Here is a 22,022-nt window from a genome sequence, read left to right as displayed (position 1 = left end):
ATCGGCCAAAGCACGCGTGCAAGCAAACCTATGACACTGCGGATTTCACTGCGGATTTCACTACTCACGCTGAGCTCATGCACATCTGTAACATGGTGCGAAGACGATGGCGTGTTGTCCTGAGCCACCGTGACGGCGACCCATAATGCCACGCCGCCGGCGCGTTCGAGTGCGGACCGATCGCAGTGACGGCGCCGGCGGCGGAGGCAGCGGCCCTGGAGGTGTCGCTGGCTCTGTGGCGTACCGCGTCCAGCGTGCCGCTATCGGTGCAGCTGCTGCGGGCCGGGGAGCACCCCTTGCTATTCCGACCTCAGCAGCAGGCCTGCTGATGAACGGCCTCCGAACCGCCAGCGGAGGCGGAGGTGGAGGCGGAGGCGGAGGACCCGTTTGTTCGGCTGTTGAGGAGCCCTCATCAACAGATGCCATTCGGTCGTGGGCGCAACGGAACCCGCGTGTCTCGGTGACGGGGCGCCCTCGCAGGCAGCCGCAGGACACGCCGTTGCCGCAGCAGCTTGACGCGACTGCAGCTGCACCGGCTTTGGCCAACATTTCTTTAGTAAGCGGCGACGCCTTCTCGCCATCTGTCACGGCGGCGGAGACGCAGCAGGCACGGCGCTATGGCAGCAGCGCGGTCGATTCTGTGCCGGATATGGCGCCCTGGCAAGACACGGGGGGTGGCTCGGCAGCCGCTGCCGCCACAATTGTCACGTGTGGCACGCAGCGGCGGATGTCCACTGCTGCTACTTTTGCTGATGGAGACGAAGAGCTCTTCAGCGGCGCCATCTTCACTGCCGACAGGAGTGCTCCACTGCTTTTGTTCTCGGGGACAGCGGGCGAGGACGACAGTCACGTCCGGGGGGCTGCCGCGCAACAGGGTGGCAGTGGCACGGCGCCGCCTGCAGCCACGGACAGCTTCCAACTCGGCCGTCACGGCGGTGGCGGCGATATGCTTCTCGGCGACAGCAGCAGTGCCCCCGTGCCTACACCCATTCCGCCTGGCGTCCAGCCGCCTTGGCCACCGTGCCCTCCACAGCCGCCGCACACATCGCAGCCACGGGACCTGGATGTGTGGCAGCCGCAGCTGCGGCCCTCGCCATACCCACAGGTGATGCCACTGCAGGAGCAACAGGAGGCAGCAGAGCAGCAGCAGCAGCGCCAGCAGAATCAGGCCGGCCCTTCGTGGCAGCAGCAATGCCTCCCGGCGCCTCGTCCGGTCCAACTGCTGGCAGGGCCTGGCGGCGCCCCCTCGACTGCCACATCATCGTCCAAACCGCCGCCCTCAGCCGCTGGCCTAGGAGACCAACAGCCGCCTTTCGGGGCGTACTTGGTGAGCGTGTGCAGCGGGTCCAGCACACGAGGCTGCGCAACAGCCACCGGCGGCAGCAGCAGGTCAGCCGCTACAGCCGCCTTAGTCAGCGTGTCCGGCACCCAGCAGCACGCCGCCAACAACATCAGCAGCGGCTGCAGCCGCAGGCACCGGCTAGTCGCCATGACGTGTCCCAACAGCAGCGGCAGCCTGCCAGTGCCGACCAGCGGCACCACGCCATCCTCCGCTGAGATACCGCACCTCGCCACCTTCGCGTCATGGGATCGCATCCGCCGCAGCAGCACGAACTTCATGCTGGCCGTGGCGGCTCACAGCAGCGGCGACAGGAACGCAATCGTCATTCCGCCGGCACCAGTGGCAGCAACAGCATTGCCGCCGCCACAGCAGCAGCAGCAGACGCTGCCGCCGCCGTCATTGGCCACAGACGCGGTTTTGGACCCGCGGCGGCTGTCCTTGTGCAGCGGCAGTAGCCGAGACAGGAGCAGTGGCGCCCACAGCCACCTGCTACTGCCTCCTGACTCGACTCGCTCGGCTAGCCTGCGGTCTACGGGCGGGGGATTCGAGCTGCCGCAGCTGCTGCCGCCGCCATCCAATGTGGCACGCCCGACGCCAGTTGGCGTGACGTCAGCTGCGGCTCTGGCGGCTGCGGCGGACGATTTGCTGCTGGCGGCGGTCCGGAGAGACGCGTCGGTTGGCGGCGGTGGGGCACCTGCCCCTGCCACGGACGTAACTGCGGCAGCAGAGGGCTTTGCAGCCGGCACCGCGGCTGCTGGTCCGCTGGATTCCACATCAGGAGGCGCCTTGTCTGCCGCCACAGGCACCAGTGACGAGGCAAGGCGCTGTGACGACGGCGGCCGGCTGCCGTCGGCCCACACGGTGCCTGACGTGCTACTACTGGCGCCCAGTCGCGCCGCGCCGCCCGCCCCCTACTGGGCGGTGACGACCCTGCCTCGAAGCGCGGGCGGCGGCAGCAGCAGGAGTGGCGGCGACGGCGGCGCCGAAGGCGCTCGCGGCGGCATGGCGGCGGCAGCGTCGGCGGCCGCGGGCATGCGCCACCAGCCGCCTCGGCCCTCGGCCACTATGGCAACGGTGGGGAAGCAGCAGCAAGTGTTAGAGCAGCAGCCGCAGCCGCAGCCACTGAATCAACAGCTACAACACAACACGCCAGTTTACGTTAGTGGCACTCCCAGTGGCGGCTCAAGCCGTGCCTCTCTCTGGGTGGCGTCCGCCCCCCGGGCTCCCCCTGTGAAACATGCGACACATAGCTTCTACGCAGCAACAGCAGCGCCCAGACGGTCGCCCAGTGCGAGCCTGCGCCCCAGCAACCGGCCACAGGAGAGATCATCGACAGCATCCGCAGCCGCTGCAGCGACTGCAGCTGCAACTGCTGCAGCTTCTGAAACTGCGGATGCGAGCGGCGAGGAGTCTTCTTTGTCGGCCGCATTCGGCGGCGGCGGTATGCACGGGGCCATCGCCCGGAGCTTCATGATGGGCAGTAGTGATGTGTACGGCGGTGGATGTGAATCCACCATACAGCTGGTACAGCGACTCATGCCGCTGCCGCAGCAGCCGCCACAGCAGCAGCGGCGGCTGCAGTCCCCATCGCTACCCCCGGCTGACGGCGGTAGCAGCATCTATGCTGCCGGAGATCCCCGAGGCAGGGGCGGTGGCGGCGGCGGCGGCGGCGGCGGCGGCGGCGGCAGTGGCGAAGGCCGGGAGGAAAGCAGCATGGGAAAGGCGGCAGCCCGCCACGCCGCAGCCACGGCGGCGCACCGTGTGTCGTCCTTCTTCTTGCCCACCACCACTCCGACCGCCACCCACCGCAGCTCAGGGGTGCGGCTCACCGCAACACCCATCAGCGCACTTGCTGCGGCGGAACGCCTGCCCTCCTCCGCACTACAAACAAGCAACACGCACGCCCCGGCGTCACCCACGTCATACGTAGGCGTGGAATGCCATGATGACAACGATGCGGCTGAGCTGGCACGAGCGGTGGATGAGGGCCGGCGGACGTACACCCGAGCGCACCGCACTGCGGCGGTGGTAGCCGCGGAGGCGGCGGACGTGCACGCAGTCATGTCAGCGGTGCTGAGCGCGGCGGAAACCGGCAGTAAGGCGCTGCCAAATAGCGTGGGGGTCGACCAGATTGACAGCAGCAGCGGCCGGCTTGGGTCCAAGGTTTTCAGGGCCCTGCTGTCCAACGTCTCGAGTGTAGGCGCCAGTACGGCGGCGACGGCGCCGCTGGCCGGGCGCCTGCGGCTCTCAAACGATTTCAGCGGCCAGCCGCAACGCGCAGAGCGGCGAACCCCCTTCATCAGGCCGAGCTTCGTAGCTGGCTCAAGCATTGATGCCAGTAGCGGAGGGCGGCGAAGCATGGGCGGTAGATGGCGCTGGAAGCCGGCCGCTATGGCCCTGCCAGTCCCAGTGGCGGAGTTTGCGTTGGGTGGTGAGAAGGGAGGAGATGGGGGCGGACGGCAACTACACGCAGAGTCGCAGCCGCAGCAGCAGGAGCCGCAGGAGCCGCCCACCCGCTCACGCATCCAGCGCCTGAGCCTGCGGCTACTGCCGTCGCAGTATGTGGCGCAGTCACAGCAGTTGGGGCTGCCAGCGGCGTGGGCTAGCAGCAGCACGGGGAAGCGGAGCCGTGCGGCGGTTGATTGCAGCAAGGCGGTGGGGGCGGAGGGGTTGGTGGATGTGGAAGCCCCCGAAGCGGCTTCCACTGTTGTTGTTGGCGGTGACATCATGCCACAACAACATGATGAGGGCCCCTCCGGCTGCAACGGTGGAATCGTAGCGGCAGCAATGCCGCAGCGTGCCGCCAGCAGCGGCGCCGCAACTGCTGTGGTAGGTGCCGTCGAGGCGCCTAGCCCCTGGGGCACCGCCGCCGTTGCATGCCTCTTTGGCGTAATGCCGAGTCCGCAGGGCGGCCGTGCGGGTATTCCCAGCGAGATGCCAGCAAGCCCGGCGGCAGGGGCGGCGGCCCGGAGCATGGGTGCTGCTGGCGTCGCCGGCGCAGGCGGCGACTGTGTCGAGCTTGGTGGCGCGTCAGAGACATATAGCAGCCAACAGGGCTCCTGCTATTTGCGACACAGCAGCAAGCGGCAGGTCACGGCAACCAGCTTCCGGGCTGGGCTGGCGCAGAACGCCGTCAGCGGCGTCACTGACGCGGTGACTGGCAGCGGCGGCGGCGCGGCCACCGTGTGGCACTATGTCGGGGACGACCGCAATGAGGGCGGCTCCGAGGAAGAGGACGCGGGAGCCGCAGCCGCGGCGGTCCTTAGCGATGGTGTGGATGGCGGCGCCGGCGGCATGTTGGGCGGTGGGGAGGTGATGGGCGCGGCAGGCGATGGCGAGGTCGCTGACGCGCGCTGGGCAGGCAGCGGCACAGGTGGCGGAGGTGGCTTGCTGGACGCGCTGCGTATGCTGCGGACCCCAGCCTGCCTGCTCCTGGCCATAAGCAACGGGTGGGTGCGACGACAAAGCCCGGAACGATGCGTGTCGAAAACTAAAACGTGGACGAGGCCCGCCCACCTGCCGGGTGCCTGTGTGTATGTGATGATGCATGTCAGTGATTGTGCTCTTCGTGGCGGGCCGCACCCGTGCTGACAGTACACCTTCACCCTCTCCGCGCCGCAGTTTCGTCACCGGCTGCACCCTGGTGTGCTTCAACATGCTGCCCTCCTTCTACAACGAGTACTTTGGCTGCAGCCTGCTGGAGGCGGGGCTGGCGGCGGCGCCCTTCGGCTGCGCCGCCGCCGCGGCCCGGCTGTTGGGGCGCTGGGCCAGTGAGGCGGCGGCGAGGCGCTTCGGCATGCGCGGCCGCCTGTGGCTGATGTGGCTGCTGCAGGTGGGTGGGCATGAATGGAGATCGGGATTTCACGCTCGGCGCTCGACACGCGCGCCCGTACCGCGTAAGCAGCAGCAGCATCAGTGGCAGGGATGTCTGCTGGCACGTGCAGCAACATCTGTCAACTTGACCAAACTCGATTAACCCGCCCTTCAGCTCCCCTTGCACGCAACCAGCTCGTTCATACCCAACCTAACGCCATCCAATCCCATACCAATTACACCCACGCCACCACGTCACCAGGTGCTGGGGGGCGGGTGCTGTATGGTCGTGGGCCTGGTCGCGCACCGCAGCCTCCCGGCCTGTGTGCTGCTGCTACTGGTCATGGCGGCGGCGGTGCAGGGGGTGAGTCGCGGCTGGGGTGCGGCAGGGCAGGTCGGGCTGGCTGAAGGCGTGTGCGGTGGGGAGCAGCACGGGGCGTGCACGTGCAGCCCGCATAGTTCCCTCTCCCTTGGCGAATTGCACAATGCGGTACCACAGTGCCACCGCGATAGATGCCATGTGTGCGCGTTACGGCGTTACACACATACAAACCTTGTCCTTTCCACAACACAAACTCACAGGCGTGCGGCGTCCTCTACACCATCACACCGTTCGTGTCGTTCCGCCACGCCGCCGCCGTCACGGCCGCAGTCAGCGCGGGCGGCTACGTGGGCGCCGTCGTGCTGCAGGCCGCCTGCTTCCTCGCCGTAGCGTGAGTAGTAGGGCAGTACCGTTAGTTAGCAGGCGGGTAATGGGGACTGAACCCCCCTCTCACCCCGTCGGCTCCCTTGTGATAAGCCACGCCCTGACCTACCGTATGGAAAGGCGCCATCATTGATTTCTACATTTGTGGCATAGTGCAACAGACAACGCCTCCGCATGTTCTACATACGCGCATACGCTACTTTACCGTACATGTGCTCTTTCAACAAGTACGACCAGTGCCCCCGGTTGCGCGTGGTGCGTGCTGCGTCCCTGCATGTATGGACGGACCACACGCCACGCACCCATTCCCTTCGCTCCTTGTGCGCCGAAAGCCCCAGACATGCTCCTTCCGCCTTCCGCGCCTTCACATACACATACACTCACAAACAATCACACACAGTACAGAACACGAATTCCCACGTTTCGCACCCACATGCCACAGTCCCGCAATGGAGCACGGCTTCACAGCCATGGGCGCCGCCACCACCGCCGGCAGCGCCGTGCTGTGCCTGCTGCGCTGGCCCGCATGGGGCGGCATGCTGCTCCCGCCCGCCGCCGCGGCCCTGCGGGGCGACCCATGGGCCGAGGAGCGCTACTACGCGGCAGAGTGGAGCGAGCAGGAGCGGGCGGCGGGCCTGGCGACGGCGGCGGCGGCGGGATTTGCGCTGGCGAGCAAGGCGGAGCGGCCGCGGGCACTGCGGCCGGCGGAGCTGGTGATGGGCGCGGCGGGGTTTGCAAAGGGAGGGGATGCGTGTGGTGAGGGCGGCAGTGAGGAGGACGGCGGTGGTGAGGAAGGCAGGTAGGGTACTTGAGTAGCTCAAGCCGGGCCCCCGGCACCAGGGTAAGGCATGCAGCAACGTCACAAGCACGGTAGGAAAGGAATGCACGAGTGGGGTATCTGCAGAAGCGTACGTATGCTTGCCGTATGTACGTGGGTACTACATGTCGGATATATTGATAGGCTCGGGAATTGTGGACGTGCTTTGAGACGGATGCCGCATTGCTATTTTGATTGGACTTGGCTTACATCACCCGCACATGCGGGCCGCGTAGTGCTGCGGCCATCACTGTCAAGTAACTGTGAGCAAAGCAGGTCCATCTACGTTCATGACCTTAAACCTTCTCAAGCCTAACATTACCATATTATTGTCCAAGTCTATGGGTGTGCGAACGGCGAAGGAGTATATCGTAGCGTGAACAAGCGATGCCATACATAACCTGTGCTTATGTTATTGTGCTTTCCCCTGCGATGCAAGCGTGTGCTCCTAGCTATGTATTTGCTCATATGATACGATGGCTGGCATCGCTGTGATGTCGGATAGGATTCGGCAAAGCGAGTGAGGTAGGGTGAGGTGCGGTTGGCCTGCACCCTGGGGGCAATGCTTATGGGTTTACAACGGTTGTGGGGCTTGTGGGTTTGCAACGATTACTACCGCATTTGCGTAGTTAAATACAATGGAGTTCACATCAGTAATGTTGGACACAGTGTTGATTGCAATGCTTGCTTGGATTTGGATTTGATTGCCAGGGCTGCGTGAGCGGCGGCAACATGCGGGCGGTGAAATAAAGGGCGGGCTGGTATGGGTTGCGGCCAGGGGTCTCCCCTGGTTGCGGCTGACACGAGTGGTCCTGCTTGGCGTTGATGAAGGGACACGTTCAGGCGGTGGACGTGATCTGAGTTTTGACGCTTGCGGCGTGCTTAACGTGAAGCACCCACCTAGTGGGGGAGGGTGCGGTGTAGGCCTTGAGAGGGTTGAGGTGCACGCTAGTCGCATCCGATGGTTAGCTTGCGGTGACATGCGCGTGACAAATGAACAGAGCTCATATGACTTAGAGTGGATTCTGAGCACGCAGCCGCCATCAACTTGCAGTCACGTCGTGTCACTGCGTTTCCGGGTACCGTATGGCTGAGGCGGCGGCAGATGGAGGGCAGGCGGTGCGCTCGGACGGCACGTAGGGGCACGTTCATTGCGCGTGACAGTGAGTTGTGCAGGAGGGCTGGGCACGTGCTACACACTGCATAGCTGGCACGCAGAAAACACAAGTACAGGCTGGGATGCAGGTTCGTAACGTCAGGAGGCTTAAGAAAGCTGAGGATGCGCGCGAGGATGCGTGGCCTCGGATCCGTGCCTGAATTCCGTCAACGTTCATGGGTGACTTTTGGCTCGGATTGTCACAAGTGCTGCCACCGTTGAAGCAAAAGGATAGCAGTATTAACCAATGCTTGCCAGGCTAGTTTGACGGGTTCACAGCGAACACTCTTTGCCCAAATTTTTGGCATAGCGCGCCAGGTCGCGATCTGGGGCCTTCCACCAGGTTCATGTTGGCCTCATAGTTCGTTTGACAAATGCTATAGCTAGGATGTTGGTGGACTCTCTTGCCAGAATTAGAATGCTTGACTTTCTCGTCGCTGCGCCTGGCGCTTTGCTATTGCTGGCTTGCATTCTGGCCAGACCCATTACTAGAATAATCAGGAAGCATGTCAGACCGCCAGTCCTGAAGCTAGTCCACAAGCAAATCGAGGGCGTCGCAAAGCTCCAAAGTCGGTGGCGGAACGTGATACTGGACGTTCTTGTCAAGATAACGGTAAGCGTGTGACCTCGAATGCATAGTGCCCTAGCGCCGTAGCGCCCTAGCGTACACCCCATAGCGCCCAATCAACGCACGCATGCGTCGCCTGTCGCCTGTCCCCCGCTGCGCCCGAGCTGCCTTTCTATTCTGCCTGAGGGGAATGGATACCCAGTATCACCGAAAACAGCGGGCGGGCTCCAAACCCCAAGGCACGCAACACCCCCATGCCCTTACGGCCGCCTTGCCGTGCTATCGCCGCTCCCTGCGCAGGCGTCGACCGTGACCGTGGAGTGGTACCTGCTGACGCTGCCGCCCTTCTGTTGGTTCGGCGGTTTGTCAGGCGCGGTGGGCGCCATGGCCGTCGTTCAATGCATGGCTGTGAGCACCTACATGGCCTGCGTGCTCAAGGACTTGCTGTCCTGCCCGCGCCCCGCGCCCGCCGCCTGCGCCGTCTCCGCAGCGCGGCAGCGCGACCGCGAAAAGGCCGCGGCTGGCAAGGCTGAGCCGCCGCAGTCGCCCTCGCGCGACCCCTCCGCGCTGCCCTCCTCCCCCTCTGCGGCATCGCTTTTCGACGCGCTGCCGTCCTCGCCCTCGGGCGCGGTGCTTCCCGGCTCGGGGGCGAAGGGCTCGGCCGCTGGCGCCAGGGGCGGCCGCGGCGCGGGCGGTGCTGATGGCGGCGGTGATGAGGGCGCGGCACAGGCGGCGCGGGCCGCGGTGCAGGTGCTGGAGGAGGCCTACCGCGGGGAGATTGAGTACGGCGCGCCCTCCATGCACACGTGGTGCGCCTTCATCATGCCCGCCTACTCCGCACTGGCTGCGGCGCAGGTCGGCGGCCTGCCGCTGCTGCAACGCGCGCTGTTCGGCAGCAGCAGCAGCAGTAGCACTAGCAGCAGCCTTAGCAGCGGCGGACTGTGGGGCTGGGTTGCGGGGCTGGACGGCGGCTCATTTGCGGCGCTGCTGGTGGCGCTGTCGGCGGCGTGGTCGTGCTGGGTGGCCTGGTCTCGGCTTTACCTGGGCGTGCACACCTACGTAGACCTGGCGCTGGGCGGCGCGGCGGGCGGCGCCGTGCTGGGGCTGTGGCGGCTGATGGGCATGCCCATGGCCCTGGCGGCGGGCGGGCTGGTGCCGTACGGAGTGGGCGGCGGCGGCGTGAGCCTAGTGCCGGACGGCGGCAGCGGCGGCGTGGTGTGGCTGGCGGCGCTGGCGCTGGTGTACCTGGTAGCGCTGGCTGGGTACCCGCGCCCAATGGCGCACAGCACCAGCTACGAGTACGCGGTGAGAGGGGGGGTGAGGGGTGGGTGGGTGGGGCTGCGGAAGGGGCTGGGTCGCTGGAGGAGCGCTTGGCGAGGTGAGGGTAGAGGAGGGGAAGGGGAAGAGGGTGGCCGGAGCCGGCGGCTTCTCCTTTGGCTGCGCTTCTTGGAGGGTGGCCGGCTGCGCCCTCCAAGGCGGAAGCTCGGGCTTGTTTTGCCAGCGGCATCCTTCTGTCTGCCACGTCCAGCTGTCCGACCATCGCTCCGCCCGGGGCACCTCAACCCACCTACACACATGCAGGTCATCTTCCTGGGCGCGGCCCTGGGCGGCCTGGCCAGCATCAACACCCGCACCAGCGTCACCGCCGCCATGCTGGGGCTGCGGCCGGAGATGCAGCACGGCGCCGACACCGCCGCCGGCACCCGCGTCGCCGCACTGCGCGCCGCCCTGCAGGCCGCCGTGCCGCCGGCGCTGCGGCACCCGCTGCTGATCGCGCTGGCGAACTTTGTCTTCATCGCGGTGTTCAAGGAGGCCGTCAAGGCGGTGCTGCTGGCGGTCCTGCCGCGGCTGTTCGGCCTGGCGCCGAGGGCACTGCGGCGGGCGTGGCAACCGTGGGCAGTGCACCCCAGTGGCTGCTGGCGGCCGGCGCCGCAGGAGCGGGCCGAGGTAGTGGCGACCGTTGAGGCGGTGAGCTGTGACGGGGCAGTGAAGAGCTCGTCAGCCGGCAAGGGCGCCGCCGCGGATGGCTCCGGGGCATCGGGGCTCAAGTCTCGTGGCCTGGGTCAGGCCAAGGGACACGCGGGGGGCGATAGCGGCAAGGCGGCGTCGGCGGCACCGTCGGACGCTCCGGGGAAGAGCAAGGCGGAGCGGGCGTTGGCGCGCGGCGCAGCGCTGGTGGAGGCGGGTGTGCTGATGAAGACGCCCAAGCTGCCGTACGATGTAGACTTCTCGAGGAAGTTTTTGAATTACGGCATTGTTGTGTATGCGGCGATTGAGCTCCGCTACTTCGTGTGGCAGCTGGTTGGCATTGAGTCGACGTGAGGAGGGCGGTTTGAGGGTGCGGGTCAGGCCGATCGTAGTATTCGGGGCATGACGCTAGCGTTAGGGACTGTCAGCGTTGAAGCCCACGTCGCCTGCGGGGTGACGGTAAACAGTGCGCATGCGGAACTGCCATTGACGCCATGAGGGCGAGAACGAGAGAATCGCGTGGGTGCTGGCCGCTGTAAGGGCGGTAGGCTGCAAGGCAATAGCTTCGGAAACCTTAAAGCATGGTGGCGCGCGCGTGGTGAGGCACCCGTGGTAAAGCGGGAAGGAGCATCTGCACCTGTAGGTAGGGGGTCAGGGTTGGTTCGCGCCAGGGGTGCCCCTGGTTCGTGCATCGGGACCCAAGGAGGAGCGCAATCGCTGGACCGGCCGGGTAGTTGCTTGGCTGTTCACAGCCTGGCGCAGGTGCATGTGTCGAGAGGCAAGAAAGGCATCCGGGGGCTACAACACTGCAAATCTTAATACTTGACGCTTACTGTACAATGGCGGGAAGTCTTGGCTGTCGCGCTGCTGCAATTGGCCCACGCGGCGGTGCGGTATCACGTCAGGTTGCGCTTTTGCTGTGTGGTATCACGCATGAGTAGGTGCGCGGGCTGGCGCGGGAGGCAAGGAGCTGCAGGTCTTGGACGCCATCGCTGTATGTGTAAGCAGGTTGGCTTGCGGTAAAGGGAGCCGAACAGTTGGTTGGCAAGTGCAGGCTTGCTGCGTTACATTACATTGTCACGCACTGGCATAGCCCCCAGGGCACTGGTCATGTATGGGTCAGAATGAGACACACACAGCCACGCCTTGCAAAACGTTGCCGTGCCCGGACGCCACGTATGTTTCGTGTAGCATTCTCGCCAGCAGACAGTCATAATGGTTAGACCGACCGGGGGAACCCGAGGCTCGCGCCATCGCCGCAATGCCGCATGTCCACTCACTAAGTCTTTTAGAATCAATGAACTTTCGTTCCTATTGTAAGAATCCCTTCGCCATGCCCACGCGCACACACCCTGCGGCTGGACGACGCCTTGATGGCGACGCCTTGACGCCGCTACATACCTCCCTAACTCCCCGTCAACAACAAGACGCATGCACACACGTGCGGCTTGGTGTCAGAGGACCGCGGTCGTAGCCTGTAGCTGCAATGGCAAGCACGCATGGCACGCAAGCCTTGCATGCAAATGAATGTCAAGGGTCACATGTATTGTGTTCTTGAGTTGCCAGCTGTGCTGCATGATTCGCTCCTGTATTGCTATTACCGTATGTATAGACCGCAATATAACACTCAGCACGCAGCCATCCAGTTGGGTTCTGTGTAGCCATCAAGGCTCCGCTTGGGGCCACGTGCGCTTCAAGCGCACGCACGCTCACGAGAGACATTCATACCCAAGCAATCCCTCTCCCACATATAATGTATATACGAAACCTTGCATCAAAAGCACGCACTCACAAATGCTTATGTGCTGAAGTAAATCACATGCTCCCGCTGCCTCGCAGCCCATAACTAATGCCCCTTGTGCATACATGCAAAGAAACGCTGCGCGGATTGCGCAGGGCTCCGCAAGACCAAGAGGCAGCCTCGGCACCCCACCACACAACTAGCAGTCTAGCACCGCTGTGAGGGAGTGCCGGGCACGTAGTCCGAGCGCGTGGCGCGGTACATACTCACGCCTCGCACCGCCGCCGCAGGCTCTGCAGCCGCCGCCGCAGCCTGCGGCGGCGGCGCGCCGCCGCCGCCACTGCTGATGTAAGCGGAGCGTACGGCGCGGTATGCGGCGCGGTATGCGGCGGCGTAGGCGGCGTCATAAGCGGCCTGGTACTGAACGTCTTCGGCAGGAGCGCTGGTGTCGCCGTCGGATGATGCCATCTCGGTGTCAGAAGAGGATGCAGACATCGGGCCGGCGGCGGCTGCAGTGAGGAAGGGCGTCGCGGCCACAGCTGCGGCCGCGGTAGAGCCCGCGCTAAGCAGCGGTGCCGGCAGGCCGGCGGCGGCGACCGACATGCATTCAGCACAGGCGCACGGACCAGGCGCAGTGCCGGCGTGAATGTGCTGCGGCGGCGGAGCCAGCGCGGCGCCCCAGCCGCTGCTGGGCGCTGTGACGCCACTGGATGCAGCGCCGCCACGCCTGAAGCCGCTAGAGGAGGCAGGCCTCTGCAACGGCGGCGCGGCGGCGGCCAGCAGCAGCTGGCGGTGCTGGGCCAGGCAGTCGTAGCAGGCGCACATGCCGCTGGGGCCGCAGTCCATGGCGCCGACGTGGCTGTGGCTGTGACCGGCCGACACCAGAGACGGGGCCGGTACATTGTTGATGGGGAGGTGGTACGCATGCGTCTGCACATGCAAAGTGGGCAGGAGGTCAGCGGGAATGCCAAACGTCCGTACGCGTGGATACGGCGTGTCGTTTGAAAACACGGCACGTGTACCGTGTCAGTTTGAGGCAACAGAGCGATGATGCATACGGCAAGATACACGTACGGTGTGTGCGCCTGCTGCTTACCGGGTGGGGCGGCGCGACAAAGGTGCTTGTGGACGAGGTGGAGGTGTGCGGCTCACTCAAGAAATGTGGCGCAGGCCCTTGCGCGCCGCCGGCAGACCACAGATTCAACACCTGAAACGGGACGGGCGGCGGTAGGGTCAGAATGAGCGGTGGTCAGGCCAGGCGCTGTAATGCAAAGCACGCACTGCACAAGCAGGTTTGCGTGCGGGCCCTTGCATCTCTAGTGCAACACGAGCGAAAACGAGACGCTCAGGACCTAGTACTCACCGGGCCATTGTAGTGCATGAAGGCGGTGGGCGCCGGCATGCCTGCAGCAGCGCTGCCGCGTTCGCCGCCGCACAGCCTTGCCCGCGCGTGCGGCGGGTCGTACTGCGGGAACAGAGCGGGCGCGAGCGGCGGGCAGGAGGCCTGACGGCGGTAATGCGCGGCCGCGGCCGCAGCAGCCACTGTCACCGCCGGGCCCAAGCGTCTGGGCGGCATGGAGCGGGGAGAGCCGCCCGCGCTGGCGGGCTGGAGAGGCGGACAGGCGCCACCGGCGGAGCGAACCGCCCACACGGTGCGGCGGGGGGGCCGGAGGGCGCAGGCCTCAGAGCAGTGCGGTTGCGACGCCGCCGGTCCCTCCAAGTAGCTGTGCTGGGCTTGGCCGTGTGGGTGAGCGTGCTGGTAGCCTCCAGCGGAATGCGAAGGGGCAGGGCTGGCGGAGGCCGCAGCAGCCGGGAAGCCGCCTCCGCCGGACGCAGCGCGCCGGGCTGGAAAGTTGACATCCTGGGCACCGCAGCTGAGGCCAGCCTCCGATGGCCGCTTGGCGGGGGGCCTCGGGATGTCGCAGCGCGGGGCACCGTAGGGCCCGCGAACCGCACCGCTGTAGGCCGCTACTGGGGCTTGGAGGCGACTGGTGATGTCCGCTTCCGTCTGACCGTCCGTCCGCCAGCTTGACGCGCTCGTAGCTGGACGCATAGCCGATGAAGCGATGGCCTTGATGGACACTCCCCTCACGTCCATGGAGTCGCAGGAGCCCGCGAGTGTGGTTGACGGCGGCATGGATGGCTGGATGCCCGAGGTCGTTGGTGCCGCGCGAAGGCCGGCGTAATTCCACTCTGTAATTATCAGCTCACCAGAGGCACCACTGGTGCCAGCGACCAAGCGATTGGCCTTGGCCGGTTGTCCCGGTTGAGTTCGCACGATGGCCAGCTCCGCGGTCGTCGAAGGTTCTGCTTGCCGTTTTAAAGCTCGACTTCTTGGTGATAGGGATATGGAATCGATGTGGCTGCCATTGGAGCTCAATAAAAGAGCTCGGGGGCTTGAATTTGGATTCGGGAAGAGCGCGAAGGAAGCGGAAGGGCCGAGCCCGGCCAGTTCCCGCCCAGAGCTGGAGGCAAAGCCGGAGTTGAAGACGTTTGTGTCAGCATGATTTTGCACGGGGCCATAAATCTGCAGGTTTCTGTGCCCGCTGTGTGAAAGTTTGGTGTTCGCGCCCGCTTCGTCGGGCAACGCTCCCGCAGAAGCTAGCTCTGCGACCCGCAGGAGCGCGTCCATTAGATTATGTTGCGAGGTGTCTCAAGGCTGGGGCCGTGCAGCGTGCGTGAGGTAGAAAATTAGTACTCGCGAGGTAAGCAAGCCGACGTGGCTTCGGACTTCAGGTTTGCTTGTATGTTTGTGTCAGGTGCTATTGTCTGTATATAATACTGTATGTTTGACGTCAGTGTAGGCGGCCCCTCAGTAGTACTGAGGAGCCGCACGCCGGTTCACCTTCTCCCTGGACATCGCCCGGTAAGGCCATAGGTGAAGGCGACGGGCCACAAAGGTCAGCGACCACTCAGTCCTTAATTCCTCTGGGTGCCTTAGCATTCAGCACAATGCACTGGCAGTGCGAGTTGAGCCCCCGTGTCGGCATCCCGCATGCGTGCGCATGCGGGCTCAGCAGGGCTACTGCTACGGGAGTAAGTGCCACAGTCGTGACCCTAGCTTCTCAACACAAGTAATAGTGATAAAGCTTGTAGCGTCCATGTCTATGACTGTTGTGGGGTACATCTTACGACACATAGCAGCCTGTACTAAGGGGGGTTTCACATGTGACAACCCGGTTTCGGTGAATCCACCTGGCTTCGGCGAAGCCAGGGGCGAATCCGATTCACATGCGGCTGCCTCGAATCCACCTTGGGTGGGCGCCAATCCAGCTCTGGAAGGGCCGAATTATGTCTCCGCATACAATCCCAGCGCTCCCATACTCTTATTTTACACGCATAGTGAGTTCCCGATGCGTGACTCGCCCGCAGCCGCGACATGCCGAGTCCACCTCGCTCCATACACCGCCCCCGAACATTCTGTATAGCACATATAGTGCTTTGAAGCGTTTTTGTTGCATAGTTGCTGCGACCACGGTGCAATCCTCGTGCAGGAGCTAGGAAAGCCCAACATGTCGAAACATGAGAGGCGTGCGCGCTCATGGAGGATGCTCTAGCCCCGCTACCACCTACAATATAATATTATGAAGATCATAACCATTTTGATGGAGGCTGTCGCAACTAAAAGCGCACTCTGCTCCACGGCACACAGCAATGCTCGTCGCCGCGAGGGTTTCGGCGTCCAAGTGGTTGTTATCACATGATTGGGGTAAGAAAATAGTATAGAAAATTTCAGACGTCTCGAAACTAAGTATGTGTGTTGGGCGAATCCGGGCTGCGGACCCGGATTCGCGAGCTGGCTTCGGACCTGGTTTCGGGGGTGGTTTCGACCTGGTTTCGACCTGGTTTCGACCCGAAGCTAGCTTCGCATGTCACATGTGAAACCCCCCTAAACGCTTCAGCCGGCTTCAGGGTAATACACGCGGTCGGGCGCGTCGGACTAGTGCCATCCTCCCGAACATGCTCTCGTGATGATATACGCATGCATAATTCTTCCCGAGGGAAAGGAATGAAGTACGCCCCCGCAGAGCCCGTGGCACATCGCTGCGTTAGTGCTGACATGTCCTCCCCTGCTTCCACAAGTGTGCAGCCTGCGGCCCGGATCAGCCATCAGCCCCGGAGTGGCATTTGGTGATGTTCCAGGTAAACACACCTCGCCTCCGATTCAATCGGCACTAAGTCGGGATAAGTGGAGGCGGGGAGGCTCAATGGGGCTCGGCACTGACTCTTCCATCCCTCTGAGTCTGGCGGCACAGGCCGACAGGCGGGGTGGAGGGGAGCGTAAGAGCCTGCCATTTGTATGTCATTTGTCCTTGATAGTGCACCCGTTGGCCTCCTGATACCATTCCCGGCACGTTGATTGGGGAAAATGGAGAGGATGGGTGAGACGCACACGCACGCACACGGTACTTGATGCATTTGCAATGCACCCAAGGCACCCCTAATTATGCACACCATACCAATGTGTTACGTACATAACGCGCTCTCTCAAGAGTCATCAACTGAGGGCGCTGACAACCTTCCATTCATGTTTCCGACGGCAACCTTCTTGCCTCAACTCCGCATCTTTCTCTGACGAAATCGGGTCAATATGAGGTAGCTCAGGAAGCTTCACAGACGTGATCGGGCTCTTGAAAACGTAGACGATGGCCAGAGCTGTTGCGCCCGCTGCCCTTGTCGCAACTCTACTAGGCCTAATATCGTTAGTGAACAGTGATGGCGCTGTAGATCGGCAATTAGCACAGCAACACGGCGGGAGCGCGGAGCAGCCTGTGCCCTTCGCCTACTGCAAGCCTTTCCTCGAGCGCCTGTCGCCGAACGACCAGCATCAGCTACGGGAGTCATACCAGCAGTATCATGGTGCCTACGCGCGCTTTATGCGCGCGGCGCGCAACCACGAGGCCTTCCAAAAGGGCCCAGCGACATGGATTGAAGACCCCGGGCTCCGCCAGGGCTGGAACGTCACGTACCTGGTGGTGAGGCCCTGCTTCTGCTTGCAGCGGGAGAGTACTGGAAATCACGGTTTAGGCAGAGACACAGCGGCACATAAAGGGTTTGTGCAGGCGGGTAGGTATGCCTGGGTACCACGCTTGACGGGATGTGGAACTGCTGGCGTGCGGGCATGCTCACGCGCAGGGCAACAACCTAGAGAACCTCACTCGCGCCAAGGACGACGCGGAGACGGTGATGAAGAACATGGAGAGCCGCATCAAGGTACGGGCGTCCAGTCGGGCCCTTCGCGGCCCCACACTGCGAGACTGCTACGGTAGTCTGGCTTCACCGCACGGCAAGGATGCTTGGACGAACGGTTTCCAGTTGCAAATCCGCGCGGCGCTCTCCCCCGTCACAGCCACCCATGCCCCCAGCACACACACTCACATGCACACACACGGTGCTGGTCGTGTCTCACGGCGCTCCCCTTGGCGTTCTTCTCCATACCGTACTCGTGCATATGGAATTTCCCACACACAACACAGGCCCAGCTGACGCAGCTGGAGGGGCAGAACAGTCTGCCGGCGGGTACACAGGTGGACCAGCTGTCGCCCTGCATCATGCGCAAGGTGCGGCCCCAGGGGCACCCAGGGGCCGGGGCGGGGGCGGGGGCCGGGGCCGGCTGGCGGCTTGGCGAGGGGCCGGCAGTGATACATGCGCGGCTCAGCGGCGGGATGGTATCAACAGCGGGCGTCACGTCCCCTCTCGCCTAGTCGGGTCGGGGATGCATTTTGTTGCATGGAGAGCCGCAGCCCACTCCGGTTCATTCCCGCGGCGTCTGGGCACGCGAGCTCTGCAGCCTTCGTCCCTTACCCGCGTCACCGCACCCCCCCCCCGGCCAAACAACCTTCTGTTCCATCCCGCCTCCCTCCCCATCCCGCCTCCCTCCCTCCCAATCCCTTACCCCTCCCTGCAGATCTATCCCTCGCAGTTCCCTGACCAGCCTGTGGTGTCGCTGCTGCTGCGCCTGCGCGGCGAGGTGGCGGCCAGTGACTGGCCGCCGCCGTCCGTCAACGGCACCAAGGAGCCGCCCACAGGCTTCAAGGGGACAGACGTACGTGGTATGCGTTGCGTGCTGCGGCTGGGGACAGGGTGGGATTAGGTTGGGGCCAGGCACTGGGGCCAGACTGGGGCCAGGCTGGGGGGACGGGCGAGGCGGGGGCCAGGGCGGGCACATAGGGGATGCCGAATGCGCCTTACATGGGGGCATCAGGCCTAAACACAGCGCCCCTGATCCTCTCATCTTTGTCGTCGGTCGCACTAACCAGACCGACCCTGGCCCCTGCCCTTCCCACGTCCTTCACCACGCCTATTACCATCCTGCAAGACCCTGCTCTCACGCCCAGGCCTGAATTTCGGCACATCACATTTCTGACTTCACCACGCCGCCTTGCAAACAACCCGCCCCCCGCCGCCCGCAGGCCGTGTCCGCCTTCATCCGGCGGGCCCAGGCCTGCAGCAAGGTGGCGCCCACAGAGCTGCTGGTGATGCTGAGCGGGCCGGGGCCGCTGCTGCAGGCGTCCACATGGGCATGGCAGTCCTGGCAGACGGAGGGTGAGAGCAAGGACAGGGAGAGCGAGAGGCAGGAGGGAGAGGGAGAGGGAGAGGGAGAGGGAGAGGGAGAGGGAGAGGGAGAGGGAGAGGGAGAGGGAGAGGGAGAGGGAGAGCTGGAGGTGGGGGCCGGGGCCGGGGCGAAGGAGTGTAAGGAGTGAGGGGAGGGAAACGGGGAGCACAGGGTGGCGGGGAGGTTGGCTATGCAGGTTGCGGTCGCAAGAGGGGCCCGGGCCCTGCCGGCCCCGGAACCTTCAACCAATGGGACATCCGAACCCCCATTTGGTAACGACTTCGCCTGCAGTCTTCAGTGCATCCTGTACCGCTTTTCCAACTATCTTTGCAACGCCCCCCCCCCTCCTCACACACACACACACCCTGCCAGGCTTTGTGGTCCCGCTTCTGGACACGCTCGACCGCGAGGCCGCGGGTCTGAACCGGCTGGCCTCTGTGGCGCGCGGACAGCTGCTGGTGGCGCTGCGGGCGGACCGGCCGGGCGTGGAGGACCTGCTGCCTGCGGGCGCGGCAGGCGGCGAGCACGACTGCGCCTGGCTGCAGCGCATTGTGACGCTGTACCACCGCATCCCGCAGGTGGGGGCCGGGTTGGGGTACGTGGGTGGTCCGGGTGGGCTGACTGTGGCAGTGAACGAGGGAGGCTGTCGTCGTCGCTATGATGCGCCACACAAGGATGCTTTATCACTGTTACTGCCCGTGCCTGTGTCCGCCGCCCTCGTCCACTCACCGCTTGCTCCCTCACTAGCCGCCCCCCAACCCTCTGCCCCTTATTCTCCTGCCCCCCTCCGCGCTCATTGCGCTTCCATCCCATGTTCTTTTCGCCTGTTCTTGCTGTCTCCTTGGGCATGATGTAAACAACCCCCTGCCGCTCCTCCCCGCTCCTACAGCTGGGCGCCATGGCCCACGGGCGCTACTCCTTCTCCCACCCCGCCAACGACGGCTCGCTGCGGCTGCTGGCGGGCGGCATCGGCGGCGGCCCCGCCAAGAACAACATGTGGTGGCTGGAGCCCATGACGGCAGTGCCCTTCCAGTACGTGCTGTACGGCGACTTCTCGCCCATGTCCTTTAGGTGGGTGGGGGTGGGGGAGGGTGTGGGAGGGTGGGTGCTCGGGGCCCGATGATGGTGGTATTGCTGGGTGCTAGCTGTGAGGTTGGCAGATGGCGAGCGAGGGCTGTGTCTGTGGCCTGTGGGTCTGTGCCGGGGTTAGCTCCGGCTGCGCCTGGATGGGGGCGGTTACCTGTGGTGGCTGTGCTTGAGGTCGACGCGATACACGGCTGTGAGGCATCTCGCTCTCCGCCTACGCCGCCGGAGTACCCACGTGCCCCTCCCCCGTTGTTCCCTCCCTGCTTCCTTCCCTGTCTTGTACAGGCGGAGTGCGCTTGAGGAGGTGGGCGGCTTCGACGAGGATCTGCCGCAGGTGCGTGGGGAGCAGCGAGCTACCGTTCTAGCAATCCCTGGGTAGCCTGGGGGGCACGATGACACAGGGCCGGCCGGCTCGGGCCGGCTTTGCAGGGAGGGGTAGTCGTCCATCCATGGGGCACGGGGCATGGGCGCTGGCGGTCTAGTCAACGAGGCTGTGTGGGTCTGCGAGTGGTCGGGACCGGCCGGCCCCTTGCTTTGTGCATCTGCATTCCCCTTGCCGCACCAGCCCCCACCCGCAGCCATGCCCAAGCCCGCCGCGCCGCGGTGTGCTCCCACCTCACGCATTATGTGTGTAGCCTGCCGACTCGTAAGGGCACCAACCGCTTTTGTGCGGACTGCGACTGGAGCTTTAGCACGCCTGCCTCCTGCGCCTGCCTGCAGGGCGACGAGCCGTGCAGCAGTATCATCCGCCGCGATGTGTCCGTGCGGCTGTGGAAGAGCGGCTGGCGGGTGGGCGCGCACGAGGCAGGCATGATGCAGCAGCCCGCTGTCAACCCCGCGGCGGCGCAGGCGTCTGACCCAACACGGTAGGTACAGTTGGGTGCGTATTGGATGGATGCTTTTGGGCTGGAGTTGTGGCAGCGCCCGTGCTGCAACGGCGAATACCAGGGAAGAGGCGCGTGAGGCACGGGACTCGATGCGGTGGCCACCTCGCGCCTTGGGCATGCCGCATACCCGCCTCACACGCCCAAACCCTCGACCTGCCGGCACACCCAAACCCACATCGCACCCGCACTGTGCTCACCCACCCTCACCCACCCGCTCCCCACACGCGTTCTCCTCACCCACCCGCTCCACACACGCGCTCTTCTCTCCCACCCTCTCCCCGCCCACAGCTGCTCCTCCGACGTGGCGGCGCTGGCCTCCCAGCTGTTCGAGGCCCGCCACGCGCCGCCCGGCCTGCCGGCGCCCAGCCCCATGGACGCGCTCATGTCGCGGGTGCGCGAGCTCAACATGGGGCCGGGCCTCAAACCCATCGACGCCGCGGCGCTCACGTCCGGCTGCCCCATGGCGCAAGTGCGTGGGCGAAGGGTTAGGGGTGCTGGGGGTGCGGTGGGGGCACTGGAGGTGAGGGAGGGAATGGGGTGGTTGTTTTGTGGCGCGTTGGGGGCCCGGGCGGGTGGGAGATGGGGGCGCGCAGGATGCGGAGTGGGAAGGAAGAACGCGGGCAGCAGCGCAGTGAAAGATTGATTACGGTAAGGAAATGGGAGACGTCATTGGATAGCGTCGTGGTGGTGGGTGGGACTGGGTGGACCAGGTGAAACATTGCAGATTTGCACCTGCTTCTGCGTTTGAACCCTTACAAATCTGTCCTGCGATCGTCGTGAACATAACCGTTTGCCCCGATTTCGCTGCATGCAGGGCTGCGCACCCTAGCGGCGGGCTATCGCCGGACGCGGGTGTGGGTCGGCGACTGCTGACACACCAGCCGCAGCGGCAGCAGCCACATCATATGTGTTTGTGCTAATGGAAGACCTGCGACCGCCGCAGGCGCATAGGAGAGGGACAACTCGCCCCCATAACACAGCAGTTGCGTAGGTGTGATACGGCCTGGACCGCATTGCGATGCGGGCCGAGGACCTTGCACGTGAGCGGACAACGGACCGGCGCTGTGTCTGTGTGTGTGTGTGTGGCCAGGCCTGGCACGGAATGCGGGGCGGTCAGGTGCTGGATGGTGGGCGCACAAATTGTGGAGTGGGCATGAACTGAAGTGCCCAGGTGCAAGCCCAAGGACGAATGACACGCGGTAATGAGGGGAGTGTGGGGAGAGGTGGGCGCGGACTGCTGCCTTTGGCCGTCTCTGGTATGGACGGTGTTGTCATTAGACGCTAGTGTGTAATGCTGCAAGGTGCGCGCATTGGGGAGCTCAGCAACTCGGCATCCCGACCATGATGCGAGCTTGCAGCTAGGAAGCGTCCAGTTGAACGCC

General features: G+C 64.4%; 4 protein-coding genes across 4 annotated transcripts; 3 read left to right on the top strand and 1 right to left on the bottom strand.

Annotated features, from left to right (window-relative positions):
• The first annotated feature begins 62 nt into the window (after nt 1-62).
• CHLRE_03g150101v5 (uncharacterized protein) lies at nt 63-8,008 on the top strand. The gene is made up of 5 exons (XM_043060497.1): nt 63-4,791; nt 4,964-5,174; nt 5,418-5,519; nt 5,738-5,868; nt 6,304-8,008. Exons 1-5 carry the CDS (start codon nt 146-148, stop codon nt 6,662-6,664), a joined length of 5,451 nt encoding a protein of 1,816 aa, XP_042925626.1. The 5' UTR covers nt 63-145; the 3' UTR covers nt 6,665-8,008.
• A 54-nt stretch (nt 8,009-8,062) lies between these two features.
• CHLRE_03g150050v5 (uncharacterized protein) lies at nt 8,063-11,699 on the top strand. Its single transcript, XM_043060496.1, has 3 exons — nt 8,063-8,447; nt 8,703-9,707; nt 9,984-11,699. The coding sequence occupies exons 2-3, from the start codon at nt 8,787-8,789 to the stop codon at nt 10,722-10,724; spliced, it is 1,662 nt and encodes a 553-aa protein (XP_042925625.1). The 5' UTR covers nt 8,063-8,447; nt 8,703-8,786; the 3' UTR covers nt 10,725-11,699.
• A 1-nt stretch (nt 11,700) lies between these two features.
• CHLRE_03g150000v5 (uncharacterized protein) lies at nt 11,701-15,032 on the bottom strand. Its single transcript, XM_001695625.2, has 3 exons — nt 13,475-15,032; nt 13,208-13,318; nt 11,701-13,041 (listed from the first exon to the last, which is right to left on the bottom strand). The coding sequence occupies exons 1-3, from the start codon at nt 14,246-14,248 to the stop codon at nt 12,319-12,321; spliced, it is 1,608 nt and encodes a 535-aa protein (XP_001695677.2). The 5' UTR covers nt 14,249-15,032; the 3' UTR covers nt 11,701-12,318.
• A 1,553-nt stretch (nt 15,033-16,585) lies between these two features.
• CHLRE_03g149950v5 (uncharacterized protein) lies at nt 16,586-22,018 on the top strand. The gene is made up of 11 exons (XM_001695510.2): nt 16,586-17,087; nt 17,248-17,325; nt 17,589-17,672; nt 18,020-18,157; nt 18,525-18,657; nt 19,040-19,245; nt 19,557-19,738; nt 20,039-20,087; nt 20,474-20,619; nt 20,929-21,109; nt 21,455-22,018. The coding sequence occupies exons 1-11, from the start codon at nt 16,758-16,760 to the stop codon at nt 21,467-21,469; spliced, it is 1,542 nt and encodes a 513-aa protein (XP_001695562.2). The 5' UTR covers nt 16,586-16,757; the 3' UTR covers nt 21,470-22,018.
• Nucleotides 22,019-22,022: the final 4 nt, after the last annotated feature.

Source organism: Chlamydomonas reinhardtii, chromosome 3 (assembly GCF_000002595.2).
Source record: "Chlamydomonas reinhardtii strain CC-503 cw92 mt+ chromosome 3, whole genome shotgun sequence".
NCBI classification, from domain to species: domain Eukaryota; kingdom Viridiplantae; phylum Chlorophyta; class Chlorophyceae; order Chlamydomonadales; family Chlamydomonadaceae; genus Chlamydomonas; species Chlamydomonas reinhardtii.
This window is presented reverse-complemented; position numbering and strand designations above follow the sequence as displayed.

Bases quoted from the DNA above. Each gene is read 5' to 3' on its own strand.
- CHLRE_03g150050v5 (XM_043060496.1), top strand. From the start codon at position 8,787: ATGGCCGTCGTTCAATGCATGGCTGTGAGCACCTACATGGCCTGCGTG. The intron at 9,708-9,983 runs GTGAGAGGGGGG...ACACACATGCAG, and splicing joins GCACCAGCTACGAGTACGCG to GTCATCTTCCTGGGCGCGGC.
- CHLRE_03g149950v5 (XM_001695510.2), top strand. From the start codon at position 16,758: ATGGCCAGAGCTGTTGCGCCCGCTGCCCTTGTCGCAACTCTACTAGGC. The intron at 19,246-19,556 runs GTGGGGGCCGGG...CCGCTCCTACAG, and splicing joins TGTACCACCGCATCCCGCAG to CTGGGCGCCATGGCCCACGG. The intron at 20,088-20,473 runs GTGCGTGGGGAG...GCCTGCCTGCAG, and splicing joins TCGACGAGGATCTGCCGCAG to GGCGACGAGCCGTGCAGCAG.
- CHLRE_03g150000v5 (XM_001695625.2), bottom strand. From the start codon at position 14,248: ATGCCGCCGTCAACCACACTCGCGGGCTCCTGCGACTCCATGGACGTG. The intron at 13,319-13,474 runs GTGAGTACTAGG...GTCCCGTTTCAG, and splicing joins TCATGCACTACAATGGCCCG to GTGTTGAATCTGTGGTCTGC. The intron at 13,042-13,207 runs GTAAGCAGCAGG...TTGCATGTGCAG, and splicing joins TTGTCGCGCCGCCCCACCCG to ACGCATGCGTACCACCTCCC.
- CHLRE_03g150101v5 (XM_043060497.1), top strand. From the start codon at position 146: ATGCCACGCCGCCGGCGCGTTCGAGTGCGGACCGATCGCAGTGACGGC. The intron at 4,792-4,963 runs GTGGGTGCGACG...TCCGCGCCGCAG, and splicing joins CTCCTGGCCATAAGCAACGG to TTTCGTCACCGGCTGCACCC. The intron at 5,520-5,737 runs GTGAGTCGCGGC...ACAAACTCACAG, and splicing joins TGGCGGCGGCGGTGCAGGGG to GCGTGCGGCGTCCTCTACAC.